This window comes from Acanthopagrus latus, chromosome 21 (assembly GCF_904848185.1).
Source record: "Acanthopagrus latus isolate v.2019 chromosome 21, fAcaLat1.1, whole genome shotgun sequence".
NCBI classification, from domain to species: Eukaryota; Metazoa; Chordata; class Actinopteri; order Spariformes; family Sparidae; genus Acanthopagrus; species Acanthopagrus latus.
The window spans coordinates 12,007,854-12,021,463 of record NC_051059.1 but is presented as its reverse complement, the minus strand read 5'-3'; the positions used below and the strand labels follow the sequence as shown (position 1 = coordinate 12,021,463).

At 41.4% G+C, this 13,610-nt stretch overlaps 1 protein-coding gene across 4 annotated transcripts in view; it reads right to left on the bottom strand.

Annotated features, from left to right (window-relative positions):
• Nucleotides 1–655: 655 nt before the first annotated feature.
• The window catches only part of zfyve9a (zinc finger, FYVE domain containing 9a), a 34,207-nt gene continuing 21,252 nt past the window's right edge, over nucleotides 656–13,610 (bottom strand). For 3 of the 4 annotated variants that reach the window (XM_037082907.1, XM_037082908.1, XM_037082910.1), the window contains exons 10-19: nucleotides 12,990–13,145; nucleotides 11,667–11,891; nucleotides 8,418–8,500; nucleotides 8,095–8,199; nucleotides 6,259–6,409; nucleotides 5,996–6,076; nucleotides 5,479–5,641; nucleotides 4,771–4,876; nucleotides 3,956–4,132; nucleotides 656–3,495 (exon numbers count right to left, since the gene is read on the bottom strand). In XM_037082907.1, the coding sequence (XP_036938802.1) occupies nucleotides 3,334–3,495; nucleotides 3,956–4,132; nucleotides 4,771–4,876; nucleotides 5,479–5,641; nucleotides 5,996–6,076; nucleotides 6,259–6,409; nucleotides 8,095–8,199; nucleotides 8,418–8,500; nucleotides 11,667–11,891; nucleotides 12,990–13,145 (1,409 nt within the window). In that variant the 3' untranslated portion in view covers nucleotides 656–3,333. The remainder of the gene's footprint in view (nucleotides 3,496–3,955; nucleotides 4,133–4,770; nucleotides 4,877–5,478; nucleotides 5,642–5,995; nucleotides 6,077–6,258; nucleotides 6,410–8,094; nucleotides 8,200–8,417; nucleotides 8,501–11,666; nucleotides 11,892–12,989; nucleotides 13,146–13,610) is intronic. The other variant, XM_037082909.1, reaches the window with a different exon arrangement.

Here is a 13,610-nt window from a genome sequence, read left to right as displayed (position 1 = left end):
TTTGACTCATGTTTATTTAAAAAAGAAAATTATATTAACAAAATCCAGTCAATGACAGAACTGAATGTTTTTGTTTCATCCACAAACTAGAAGATATTAACTGTTAAAATGCAGAGTTGATTTGCTCTCGTAACCATTTCAAGCATGTTTCGGTTTGCATGCAGTGTTATAGATTTGATAGTAACATCTCACAACTGAATACCAAAAAAAAAAAAAAGAAAAGAAAATGCTACTTTTTCAGTCAAACACATTGCACCTTTTTCTTTTGGATTTAGGACATATTGCACATGTCAGATAATGCCAAAATAAGATGTAACAGAAAACAGGAAGTCAGAAAAATAAATCCTCGCGTCCCCTCCTCTTCGTTATGCTAATTTATAAAAACAGAACTGCAGCTGATGGACGTCACACAGTGAAGACACAGTGATTGAGATGCACCAGCTCTGGTATGATCACAGTAATAAACCCAGAGCCGGTGACCTTTGACCTCTCATTCAGTCTTTTACTGAACATTTGAAATCAGCTTCGCTAACGTTGCTACAGTAGCTCCTAAAATACTTCAAATTGAGTAACAAACGAGTACAGAATAGCTACAGGTCTAATTGAGACTCGTCGAAGCGTCGGCTCTTCCGCAGATTTTCATGTGATTGTCTGATTCTCACTTGTGATGACGATTGTTTGTTTTTTTTTTCCCCTCAATGAAATGCTTCAACAAAACCTCTCGTACTGTGTCGACAGCACTTGTTGTGTATTAGCCCCTTCTGGTTTTTATATTAGCATGATTAAAGATGGAGATATTTGCCATAATGCAGATGATTACTGTACAGAGCATTTTGGACATGACAGGGTGATTTTTCTTTTTTTTTTTTCCTTTTTTTTGGGTGGTTAGTTTAGCCAGATAACATAAAAAACACACTTTGCAGATTTGAACAGAAATAGGAGGAATACATTCTTATATTTTTTTCCAGGTCCATGTAGCTGAAGGAGAGCACAGTCCAGAGCAGAGAGAGAAACTGTTTGTAGATACTCTAAAACAGTTGAGGCCTTTTGAAGACGACACTTGAGCGATCTAAAGGGTTCCTACACACGTCTGGAGCGCGATGATCGTGATGATTTTTAGGGCTTTGGAAGGACAGGAAGTTGTAGGAAATGTAAGATGAAATACATTCAGCTTCAGGTCAATCTTTTTTTTTTCCTGCAGGAACCCCTCGATCTTTTCAGAGTTTTCTAAAACAGACGTCGTCCAGGACATCCCGACGCTCGCTTCAACTCTCCTGTAAATGGCTTAGAATCCAGTGCACTGCTTCTGCAATTTAATACAGCTCTAATATAATTATTTATATATATTTATACTGTATATATCTTTACATCTTCAACAGTTATTCTCTTTGTATGATTAAAAAGACCAAAATAACTCGAGTGGCTTTTCCAACCACTGCCGGACAAACAACAAGCTCCTGTGACATTTGAGATGATCGATGAGATTAAAAAACTGATTTCCTTTCTTCTGATTTTCAGCTTTATGTACAGATTGAGATTATCAATAAAGCATTGGAACCTTCTTTTTTTTTTTTTTTTTAAATATATAACCAGCTGTCTACTGTAGGACGAAAGGGCTGTCAGAGTTAACATGTAATCTTATTTCACAGAGTCACTTCAGTAATACTGTCTTTAACTGGAGGCTACAGATGCAGAGTTAATAATGGAGGAGAAGTCGTCACGCCTATAAAAATATGTACAACAGGTCTGTGTGTTTGTCCATGAAGTAAAGCATCTGGTGAAATCGATGAGTAAAGCTTAAGAGGTGAAGCCGAACTGTTTGTTTTTTTTCTCTTTCTCTCTTTCTCTTCTTCTTTCTTCTTGTGTGATGAATCGCTGCTGCAGGCACTGAGCACCACGGTGCAAAATCAAAACAAACAAACAAAAAAAATCACCACACAGACGCACCTTCCAGCTCCCCGCGATGTTCCGCAGAAGAAGAGTCCAGGCTTCTCAGCGGTGAATATGAGTCCCCCTCTTTTCAGAGCATCCGTGCTACACAGAGGCCTTTGCAGATATATTTCAGAGTTCAGTGATTCAGGACCCCTGGCTGCCACAGTGACATTGGAGTGATGGGAGCTACATACAAATCCTATATAAAGCACTCGCCCTCCTTTGAATTATTCAGGTTTAATGGTTTTTTACGACTTTATTCAAAGTAGATTAAAAGTGGCTGTTTTGACACTGTCAAACTATTTTAAACCTGGGCTCTCTGTTCACATGATTTGGGCTGCGACAGCTGCAATTACATGCTTGTGGGGAAACTTCAATGTCAAAAACACGTCCACTAAATGTGCCACCGACAGGCTCAGACTGTGTCTGATTCCAAGGATCCCTACAGAGGTGGACCTCGCTGTTAAAGAGTAAAGCCAGTTTGTTTGACCAGACATGGACGCTAAATTGCACTGGCCAAATCCACCAGACTCAGTTTTACAAAATCAGTCATTTTATCATCTTAAAACACTTCATTTCATTACAAGTTGACAAAAAGGACAAAAAAAATCTTACTGTTCAAACTATCACCAGCTCAGGTTTGGTTGAAATCAACTCTTAATTCACAGATTTAGGAAAAATGAAAATATTGCGAGAGGTAAGAGAAGCAATACAAAATCAGTTTGTAGGGCCACAAAATTCTTGACTGGAATGAGATCTGGGGCTCAAATTCATTCGTTCACTGTAATTAGGACTCGTTTGTGATCAGCTTTGGGTGAATTCAGTCATTCAGATGTCCTCATGGGATTACTGCAGTCTCTAGAAACCACTGATGATTCAGGTGTATTGTTGGAGGTGAATACTGATGCAAACTTGTATTTTTTTATTTTATGATCATAATTTATTGATATAACTTTACTAGGAATCAGTTAAAAAAAGGTATTTTGTAATGCTCTGAGTCAAAAAAGCCACACATCTACTTTGCCTCAATGTTCGCAAGCAATCAAACTTATACTTCAGAGGAGGGTTAGCACTTGTTATAGGCGCTGTAACACCACCCTGGGGTCACTCAGTTCCATCTCTGGTGCTCACTTCCTGCTCGGCGCGCCTCACGTGAACACCAGAGGCGGATCGGCGCCCCTGTCAGGTGAGGTTCACTACATGGAGCTTCTTCAGGCCCCAAACGGCCTCTGGAGCAAAACAGGCGGTGGTTTTGGATGCATAGGTTCGACTTGAGGAATGCTACCCCGCCTGGCACGGCACACAGTTTTTCGGGCTCTTTCGAAGTGCAAACGGTTGGAGGGAGGTGACGGAGGACGGGGCTGTGAGGTGACGTCAGAAAGTCAAAGAAGATGAAGATGCCTAGGAGATGATCTCCAGGATGTAGAAGACCAGCTCCATGATGACCGGGCCCTCGCTCAGCTGACACGCCCCGCTGTGAATAACGGGGATCAGGGCGCTGTCCAGGTCGCTCAGGTACTGAGGCAGGAGGGGCTGGCCGTTACTTCCTGCCAGGTAACCCACCTAGAACCATGGACACTGCAGTTAGACTATCAGGGAACATTTCAGTTCAGTGGGTTTGTTCTCTTAAATCTAAAAGAATGTTTTGGACGGCTTTTAGAGCTACAGATTCAATAAATGATTGATTAGTTTTTATTTATGGAAGATGTTAAAAATAAAGATAACTGTAAAAACCCAAAGTATTAACTTTTCATCGATACAAAACTGAAACAGCTCTGCTGAAACCAACACGGTTGTGTTTTTCAACTTATATTTTGTGGTTTGTAGACTTGAATGACCTCGTGTTTTATATCTTGTCTACTGTCTGTTATTTCTTCTTCATCTTTAATCGATATTTGAATCCATTAACAAATTACCTCACCACTAACTTATAAAAACACACAACTATAGCTGCATTCAACAGATACGCCCTCCTGACATGTTTGCTCATCTACAATTACCCCCCAAAAACATGTGAGCCCACCTGGTCGGAGTCCAGAGTGACTCTCAGCCCCAGTTTGGCCATCCCGTCCTCCTTCAGCAACTTCAGGTGCGGACAGAGCGCCATGCAGAAAGCCCTCGCCACATTCTCCGTCAGCCGGCTGTGGTCGGCCGGGTCGCTCAGACCGTTGGGTTGATCTTCACTCTGGAGGAAAAACACCTGAAGGGAAACAAAGAAACACAATAACACAGGAACCACATGAAGAGGAACTCACTAGACTTTAATGAGCATAAAGTAAGTGGGATTAACAAACCTTAATGTTTTTTTTGTGTTTGTTTTCTTAAAGGGAAAGTGATAAATCTTAAAGATGCACTAGACACATTTGCACTCAGGCTGCAACGATTCTCTTCTCAATCTATTAGTTCGGGCATAAAATGTCTCAGTGTTTCCCAAAGCCCAAGATGACGTCCTCAAATATCTTATGTCTACCACCAAAAGATATTCAGTTCTTGTCAGTGAGGAGGAAGGAACTGAAAACATTTACATCTAAGAAGCTGGAATAAAAAAAAAAAAAGGCAAAGCACAATTGCAGCTAGACAATAAAAGCGATTCACAATAAAAACACTCTTTGCACATTTATTGACCATAAAAGGTGCATGCAGAATTTTACCTGTCTATTCATAAATTTAATTCAGAAATAAACAATAAATAAAGATAGTCTGTCAATCCCAGCTGCGTAACAGCTAATGCTTGAGGTTAGAAGCAAAAACAGTGACGTAGAATGTGCCTCGCATGAAGGGAATTTAAAAGCAAAATATAGTGTCACATCCAAATGCACTGGTTGTGTTGTATCGTACCTCTGTCCAGCGGATGACTTTGCCGTTGGCTTTGAACTCCGATCCGTGGAAGATCTTGACGCTGGTGATGGACTCCATAGACTTCCCATCGATGGGACTGATCACACTGAATAACCAAACGCACAAAACAACAGAGAGCTGAATGAAACAAGGTTTTCTGAGGACTTAGAAACAGAGAATACAAGTACATGTAAAGCAGAAGTAAACGAGTTTCTATATTTGTTACATATGCTGAATGTTCCTGTGATGCTTTTTATGTGTTGGAGAGCCAAAGACAATGTTCTTCTCTGGTGGACAGTTAAGTTTCCTCTCTTCTATTAAGAACAAAGAATGATGGCAGCAGACTGGGTGAACTTAACTGGTGAATGGAAGGTAAAAACTTAAAAATATCCTGCTAATAAAGTGACAGAGGATCTTGTGGTAGGCCTCAATTATACTTAATAGTGAAAAGTTGCATTTAAATGTGCAGATTTTATCAGACTGCTGTAAAATTGATTGCATCGGTCTGTATCTCAAGACACGTCAAACCCCATCATTCCACCCTGCTAAGATTTCCCCTCCAGAGGCTTCCCCGAGCATGCATAATGAGTTTTTATGGCAAAGTAGTAAATGCAGCGGTTGGGAAGCTATCAGTTCAATTGTCCGTGACATAAATGCATCTCTTCCAGCCTCCTCTTCTCGTCTGTTCGTGTTCTCTTCCTGTCTCACCCCTTGTTGAAGTTGTGGTCGTCCTCGGTCCACTCGATGTGGACCAGCTCCTGGTTCTCCTCCTGGTCGGCTTTACCGCACGTGATGGTGTAGTCCTTCATGTCCCTCAGGGCTTGCCGTAGGGAGTCCATGGTCTCAGCTGTGATCTGGATCATCACACCGTCTAATGGTGGAGAGAAAAGATCGCTTACTGGGATCAGTGCTGAAATAGACGAGTTGAACTGCAAGGAATCAACAATTTTGATCATTTGAGGCGGAAACTACAGCGGTTTTAGCCTCACGTGTGATGCTGCTGTCAGGGCTAACTTGGAGTTTTTATAGAAAGCTTGTTAAAAATTGCAGGTGTGAAGCTGAACTGTTGATTGTGGAATCACTGGATTGGCAACATTGTGCATTTCTAAAGACACATTCTCTCTCCAGAAATGTGTTAAATGTGTGTTGGAAACTTTTTTTTTGAGGAAGCTTGATACAAATAATATTGCAGTATTTTTACAGCCAACATGTAGTTTGTTGTCACCTTCCACGATGCTGGTCTTGGCTAAGTAGCCCGACGAGGCTTTCAAAGCACCACTGAACACAAAGAAGCAGGCTCCAGTAACTGTTGAAAATACAGAGAGGAAAAAGGCTAAAGAAATGAGTCGAGATTCAAGAATTGACCGCTGACATCTGAGGTCAAATTATTTCCAGGTAAACAGAAAAAGACAAATAATAACGGACTTCCCCAGACATAAAAACCAGACAGACTGAGACGAAGGAAGTGATTTATTTGTGTGTCAGCACCTTTGCGCGGCTGGTGATGGATGCTGATGGCCTGCGTCTGATAGTTCCCGTCATCGTTTTGGACGCAGACCAGGTGAGAGTCGGCCCGGTCGTTGAAGCACGCCCCCATGGCCAGCACGTGTTCGTTGGACTTGTTCATGGCCTTCATCAGCTGCAAGGACAAATAATATCCGTGTCTAATTAAGCTGCCCTTTGGGTGTGTGTGTGTGCTGAGGAGAATGGGCTTAACAGAGCCTGCCTGGTTAAGCCTAATTGCAGTGGGCTTGTGGGTAAAGACCTCGAGTTAAATGGGATGGCGCTGAGATGACAGATTGGTGAAAAAGACAGTGACATGGGTGGATATCAATAGTTGAAAGATCCCACATATTAAGTCCGCTAAATCCCCTGCCTCTGCGTCTCTTTGAAGCCATCCTTTGCAAATCAGAAATAAAACTGAAAATCTGGAGGGCTTTAACCACTTGCTGCGCTAAAGGCTCGCCTGCAAGCTGTTGAGAAACGGTCCCCACTTCACATTACTGGGTTCCCATCTGTTACTGCATCAGCAGCCAAACGCTACAACCGGCACCACTCTCTCAGCCACTTCTTTCTTTCTCAGCCACATGGAGCCGAGTGCGTATCACTTCATCTGCTCGGACATTCATTCACACCCTCGAGGCAGCAGCAGCAGCAGCATTATAACAAGTGGGCAGCCCACGCCTCATGTTCAGCTGCAGGGACCCTAGGGAGTTTGTCACACATCCGCTACAATGAAGGAACATGTGCGTGTCGATGTGCAGGCAGCTTAATAGGAGCCTCCTCCACGGGTGTCATTAGTGTGGTGGAGGGTTTCATTTTGTTGGAAAAATGGGTGAAAATTTAGGGAAATAAAGCTCAAATGAGCTACATGAGACGAAACTAGAGCAGAATTAAATCCATCATCTGAATGGGAACTGTCACGGAAGTGATCCATATAAACAGAATATACAGGTGACAATGTAAAGAAAAAGCCAAAGCCTCTTTTAATCCTCAGAGAACCGTTCAATGACCTATGAAAATATCTGCATTTGTCTCGTTTCTCCACTTATTCATCCAGGTTTTAGTCTGTCTGTAACGGTGAAATCGACTGGTTACCATATATGAGTGTTGTATAAATTATGTGATTCGTGTTCGTTTCTGACTCCTCATTAAAGAGTGAGTGAAAGGTAGCGAATACACAGTAATTATCCACCTGTGACATTAAAAGCGAGGTAAAAGAAGCCCCCTTTTCCATCCTGTTTCTACCCGTTTGTTATTATTCATAACATGCGGTGGAAGCATAATGCTCACTACGGTTCCAGCTTTAAGAATACATGAGGATTTCCTGTTTTTGTCCCATTATGAATCATATTAAAATAAATATCTCTGGGTTTGGATCAAAACAAACACTCATGTTCACTGGGCTCTTGGAAATATATTCCCGGACTAAACAATTTTTGAAAATTCCTTGTTGGCTGTAGCTAAAGTGTATCTTTATATAGTACATTTTCTAGATTATGGATGGAATAACCACATGAGAAAGCCTGTTTTTTGGGTAGTAAGAGGACTTAAAAGCTGCCAAATCAACGAAATTCTTACATGAATGCAAAAATCCAATCCAAACTGAAAGTAAATCTGACAAATTATACTCATGTTTGTGCATTTGTGAGCTCTTTGTGTCACCAGAGAATGTTAATATATAAGCTGAAGCATTTAAGTGCTGCGTGATTTCCCCACTGATGATGTCCGATTGATGTGTTACCCGTCAGCCCACATGACTTCGTAGTTCTTTTAATTCTAAGTGCTAGAAACATGGTTTCAGCTGGTCATGTTGACACTCACCTCATTGTAGCGATTACTGGGGATCTTGATGCTCGTCTTCCTCACCTCCATGTCCACAACCAGACCTTTCACCACCGGCAACGTGTACTGGTAGTTACGGAAGTCCTGCGACAGGGATAGACAAAAAGATGAGGACTGGAAAACTATTTAACTAAATTAAACAGGGTCTTAGTCTTAAAAAACTGAGCATTCAATAAAAACAAATCAAAGCTCTTACAGGGAAACACTTCATCATCAGGCTTCACACAGATTTCACAACTTTTAGAAAATGTATTTGTAATCTATTTTTCAGCAACCTACAGCCACACAAACAAAGCACTTACTGCGAGCAGATTCATGATAGTGTGACCGGTCTCTCCGAAGAGGGGTTTTCTGAAGCGGACACTGAAGAGCGGACACGGATAAACTGCAAAATAAAAGGTTTAGTCATTGAAGAATCAATGATGAAAATGATGATGAAATGATGAAATGCCTTATTTTTTCAATCATCAAGTTTCTCTTTTAGTTGTCACAATATGGAAACAATTTTAACATCTATCCATAACGTCAACTTTGTAGAGGCTCCCCAACTTTTTTTCTCTGTGTACTGTAGTGTTATATTACATATGTGCGTGTCTTCTTCAGCATGTTGTGTGTAAGTAAATATTTCGGTGTCACAGTTTATCATCATTTAGTTGTTTTGGTTTCTATGTTTCACCTTTCATGTTATGACCCGAGTAGAGCTGCAACAATTAGTGCATTGATTGGTTAGTCAAAACAAAAGTAATTGCTAACAATTTTGATAATAAATCAATTGTTCAGGTTATTTTTCAAGGAAAAATGTCAAGAATTTGCTGGTTCTAGTTTCTTTCATGTCAAAAGAATCGTTAGCACTGCCCTAGACCAGAGTCATGCAATTTCATCCAACTGGCAGTTAAACCTGCATCTGTGTCGTCTGGAGTGCTTATAAACTCCTAATGGTCAAAACATGATAGCTTTTATGACGATTTGCCTTTTTTCCCCCAAAAATAATTTAGAAAGTATAAAGAAAGCTTTTTAATGTCTATATTGCCTCAGCAAGTTTAGAAGTAGTTTAAAAATCCAGGGTTCAAGCTTGGGCATGAAAACGTGCAGTAACATACAGCAATGTACAGCAATATATAGCAATGTACGAACAGGTGGTCCCAGGAAAGAATATTTTGATTTATTTTATGATCTTTGTTGCCGTTACAATATCTCTGCTCATTTTGTTGTTATATTTGGTTAATTAGTTCATTTCAATCAAAGTCTTGGTTCTGGGTATATTTCTGAGATGAGGGGTTTCCAGGTTTTGTTCACGTTGTTATCAACTGCACAACTTTGTGTTCTCTGTGTTTTCTGTCCTCTCGGCTCATAAATGCAAACGAGCTGAACAAGAGACCCCACACACACGCTTCAAATACAGTAAACTGTGCCTGCAGTTAGGAGGAACGCTCCTAATCCACGAGTGAAAAATAAGACTGCTTTTTTCTCCAGCAGCCAAAGCTCCTTAGATGACTATTTTTAGCCTTATCTTAGCAAACAGCTGGAAATAAGATCTCACCACAAACTCATTAGCAATGAAAAACTTATCTCAGCTTCCATCTGTACTTCAGCAGGGATCTGAGAGCCAACGAGTGACTCAACCTTCTGCTGGTCACTGCTTCAGGTAAGAGGTGAAAGCGTAGAGAACTACACAGTTTGTGCGGTGGATTAATTTCATGGTGATGCTAACAATTTGTGTTCAAGAGCCTCAACTGTACACGCAGCTTTGTTAATGTATTCTATCCGAGCTCGCTGGAAGCAGGCAAGAGGCTTAGCAGGGCCAAGCAGCGCTGTGTGCTGGCAGATCTGGCTGCGAGAGAAGGAGGATTTGGTGGAAACGAGGCTCTACGATAAAACCTCTCACAAGACTTTGTGGTTCACGTGGGAAGTTGTGAGAAACATATGAGAGCAGGCTGGTATGATGTCAACAGGCATCCTCTGACAACTGACAAGCTGAGCTCTCAAGATCTACATGGATCTTAATATGTTACCATAAGAAAACATCAAACCATTTTGAGGACACTTGGGCTCTTTGTTTCTGTCAAGTGCAGGAATCAAACCACACAAGCTGAATTTGTTTGAAAGGGAAGCAAACAATCTTTGTTAGCTGAAATACTAAACAAAATGCAGCCAATCTGACATAATTTAAATCTCAGGCCCTGCAAATACTCACTTCAATTGCATATCCCGTTTGGTCTCCAGCCAGCTCTCATAGATTTCCAGGTCAAAGTTTTGTGGTAGTGCAGAGTCAGCCAATAGACACACTGATGCACAACTTATTAGTTTAGCCTGATTTATTATTGTGTTTAGTGCAATAATACACCGGCAGACTACAAACTGTAACATCGAGCTCACAGACTTCTTACAGTTTGTGACTGAAGATCAATATTTATTTGTATGACATCACATCCTCTGCTGGGACCGTGAGCAGGGAGATACTGTTGAGTGGTAGACTAATGTGACTGTCTTGGTTGCAGCGATACACTGGTGTATGAAATCTGATGATTATCATTCCATTAACATTTGCTTATTTATAGTATCAAATTCTACTATATTGTTGTTATATTACATATAATTTCTAGGTCTGTCAGTACAGAATGTTTTCTGTTTTGTTTTGGGGGATTTTTTTCTTTTTTTAATTATAACAAAGCGTTCATTCAAATGGTTTTATTCTGTTAAAGGTGTGCCATGTAGGCTTGGCGAAGACATTTTAAAGATCTTCATTGACATAATTTCTGCTTCAAGTAAAGCTACATGAAACTGTGTTGTCCTTTAAGTTCAGTATGTTTGTTTACAAGTGGCAGACCCTGCCACCCCTCTAGCTTCAAACATTATTCTGAGGACATTATTTTCCTCTGAGAAGATTCTATTGGTAGATCTGAAGGTGTCGCAGGAAAGGGGGTGGACAACATACACAAGCGGGCGTGGATTAGAACTGAACCTGGACCACAACAAAGGAATCAGCCTCGTTACGTGGGTCACATGCTCTACCAAGTGAGCTACAGGGTGCCACTAAACTTTCTATCACTAGTCTTCTTTTTATTAAATGGGAAAAAAAAACAAACATTGGACACTGACATGGGAACAGAGCCTCAAACATTTTCCAGCCCCACACAGGAGATCTGACAGAACTTAGAGCTTGACCAGGAGACAAAAAACAGAAACTACCTACCACCCAGCGAGCAAACACACACAGAATAATTAATATAACTAATGAATTCAGTTGTCTGCACGAAATATGTTTGAAATTGTGCTATGATAAAAATGAAATTAGAACATCTATGTTTTGATATCAATTGGACAAAAAATGATTAACTTCACAAGCAATGACTAGCTTGTGAAGTTAATGTGATATAACTGAAAGCCCTAAAAGACTCAGAACAGCAGTCTTTTTGTATTTGAGACCAAATTATTTCTCTACCGGACAAAGAAACTAAATGTAAACTTTAAAATAACCTTGAATAACATCATCTAAACTTCTTCCTCTTAATGATTACCACATAGTGTGAACCCCAGACGCCCTGACTCACATCGGTACTCTGCGCCCAGCCGCAGCATGAGGCGGATGGGGAAAACCTTAGCCCAGGGTGTTTCCCACTTCTGTATCAGGATGCCGAAGAGGTAGGGTGGGTTGGGCAGCAGCAGGTCCTGCAGTGACTGGAAGGAGGGGCTGATGTAGAGGAAGCCGCCATGCTCCTTACTGCCCAGGAAGCTCTGCGTGAAGAATGAGTGACTCAGGTGGCTCAGCACGTTGCCTTTAGGAGACGAGGAAGAAGGGGAGGGGAAGAGAAGGATAGGTTGTTAGTGATACAGGAGATATGAAGAGGAGGGGTCGGTGAAATGGGAGAGTGGAGGGCACAGAAGGGTCATGGGGGAGAAAAAGGGAGTAGTAATGTAGTAAGAGTACAAAAAGCAGGGAATGATGTGACAGGGACAAGGAATAAAAATGCAAAGGATAACATGGCAGAAAATGATGAAAAAGAGAAGAAATTAAAAAAGAAAAATAGTAACCCAAGTTCTCATGCTCTGAAAAGGGAGATAGATTTGAAAGGCAAAGTCTTTCAGTGTATGCCTGGGATTACTGTGGGAATAAGGAGCCTTTCTAAAGCTGCTTGAGTTCTACAGCCATGAATAAGAACAGAGCTCGCCTGCTCACCCTACAGCCTCATATTACCAACACAGGGTTCATGTTACTAATTATCCGTCGGTGGGATCACTGGCTTTAGATGCCACATAATGCAATAACCCTAATAGCATGACAAAGCTGGGTGGCTGGGACTTGCTAAAGCCAGCACTTCTCCCCGATAGTGACTGACGGTGAGTTAATCAGGAACGACATGCACAATATGGCTCCCTTCCACCAGTCTGAAACTGCTCCAGTGTGCATATGAACGAGGACTCAGCCTGAGGGGGGCAAGCTGTCAAAGTCACCCTATGTTAGCTGTTTTTGCTCTGCGGCATACGGAGTTAAAAACGCAAGACAAGCGATAGTGAGGTGTCACACCTGGAGGGAAGCGAACTAACAGTGGGGCACTACTGTTCGGACATTTGTCAGTTTCAGTTCAGCAGTGGTGGACGGTAACCTGGTTTCCAAATAGAGAACGACTTGGTGCACCTGTCGTCTCCACGGAACAAAAAGTAGAGCTGGAACATTTTCCCCTCATATTATACTACATTAGCTGAGGGTTAGCTCGTTTTTAACTGGGCAGCACCTGACTGAGACAGGTGGAGTCACCTGTGGGCCTTGAGACAGAGTTACTAATGAGCTGCTATCTCACCCAAGAGAGGCCCACACTGGAGGTGGACTAATTTCCTGGTATGCTTCCTGGTGGAGCTGTCGGTTGTGTTCTTACCACTGAGGGCCTCCTGGTAGAGCTGCACGAAGTGTGTGAAGATGTCTTTAGGGATGGTCTTCTCGTCAGGTAGACACTGGAGCAGGATGACCACCTCTGCCTGACCGACAGCATGCATGCCCTTAGTCGTCACGTACCAACACTTCCTGTTTACGTCTGAGGAGTGAAGAACAGGGAATAGGACTGCATGGTTACCAGGTTGCATCACATCCATACACATTTTATAAGCTCTTGTTTTATTATTATTTATGAATTAAATGCATGTTTTGTTCCTCCCTGTAAAGAGATCTCTAATTTCACCACTCATCTTCTATCAGCAAAGAGCAGAAATCAATACAGTTAATCACAAAAAACTGAATGAACCCATTTCAAGTTGTGAAAATTCTCAAGTCAGAACAACCCTTGTGGCACAAAAGAGCTAAAAAACCACTATCCTAATAAAGCCACAATAATAATCAGACAGCTGTCTCCGTCCTGATATTTAACCTTTTCATCCACGTCAATAATATCCTGTAATTCTACCCTTGTGTATTATAAAGGATTATATGAAAGGCAGCAGAGTTCTCAAATTATTTAATTAAATTAAAATTGTTACTTTGGCTCTGCTGCAGCAACCTCTCT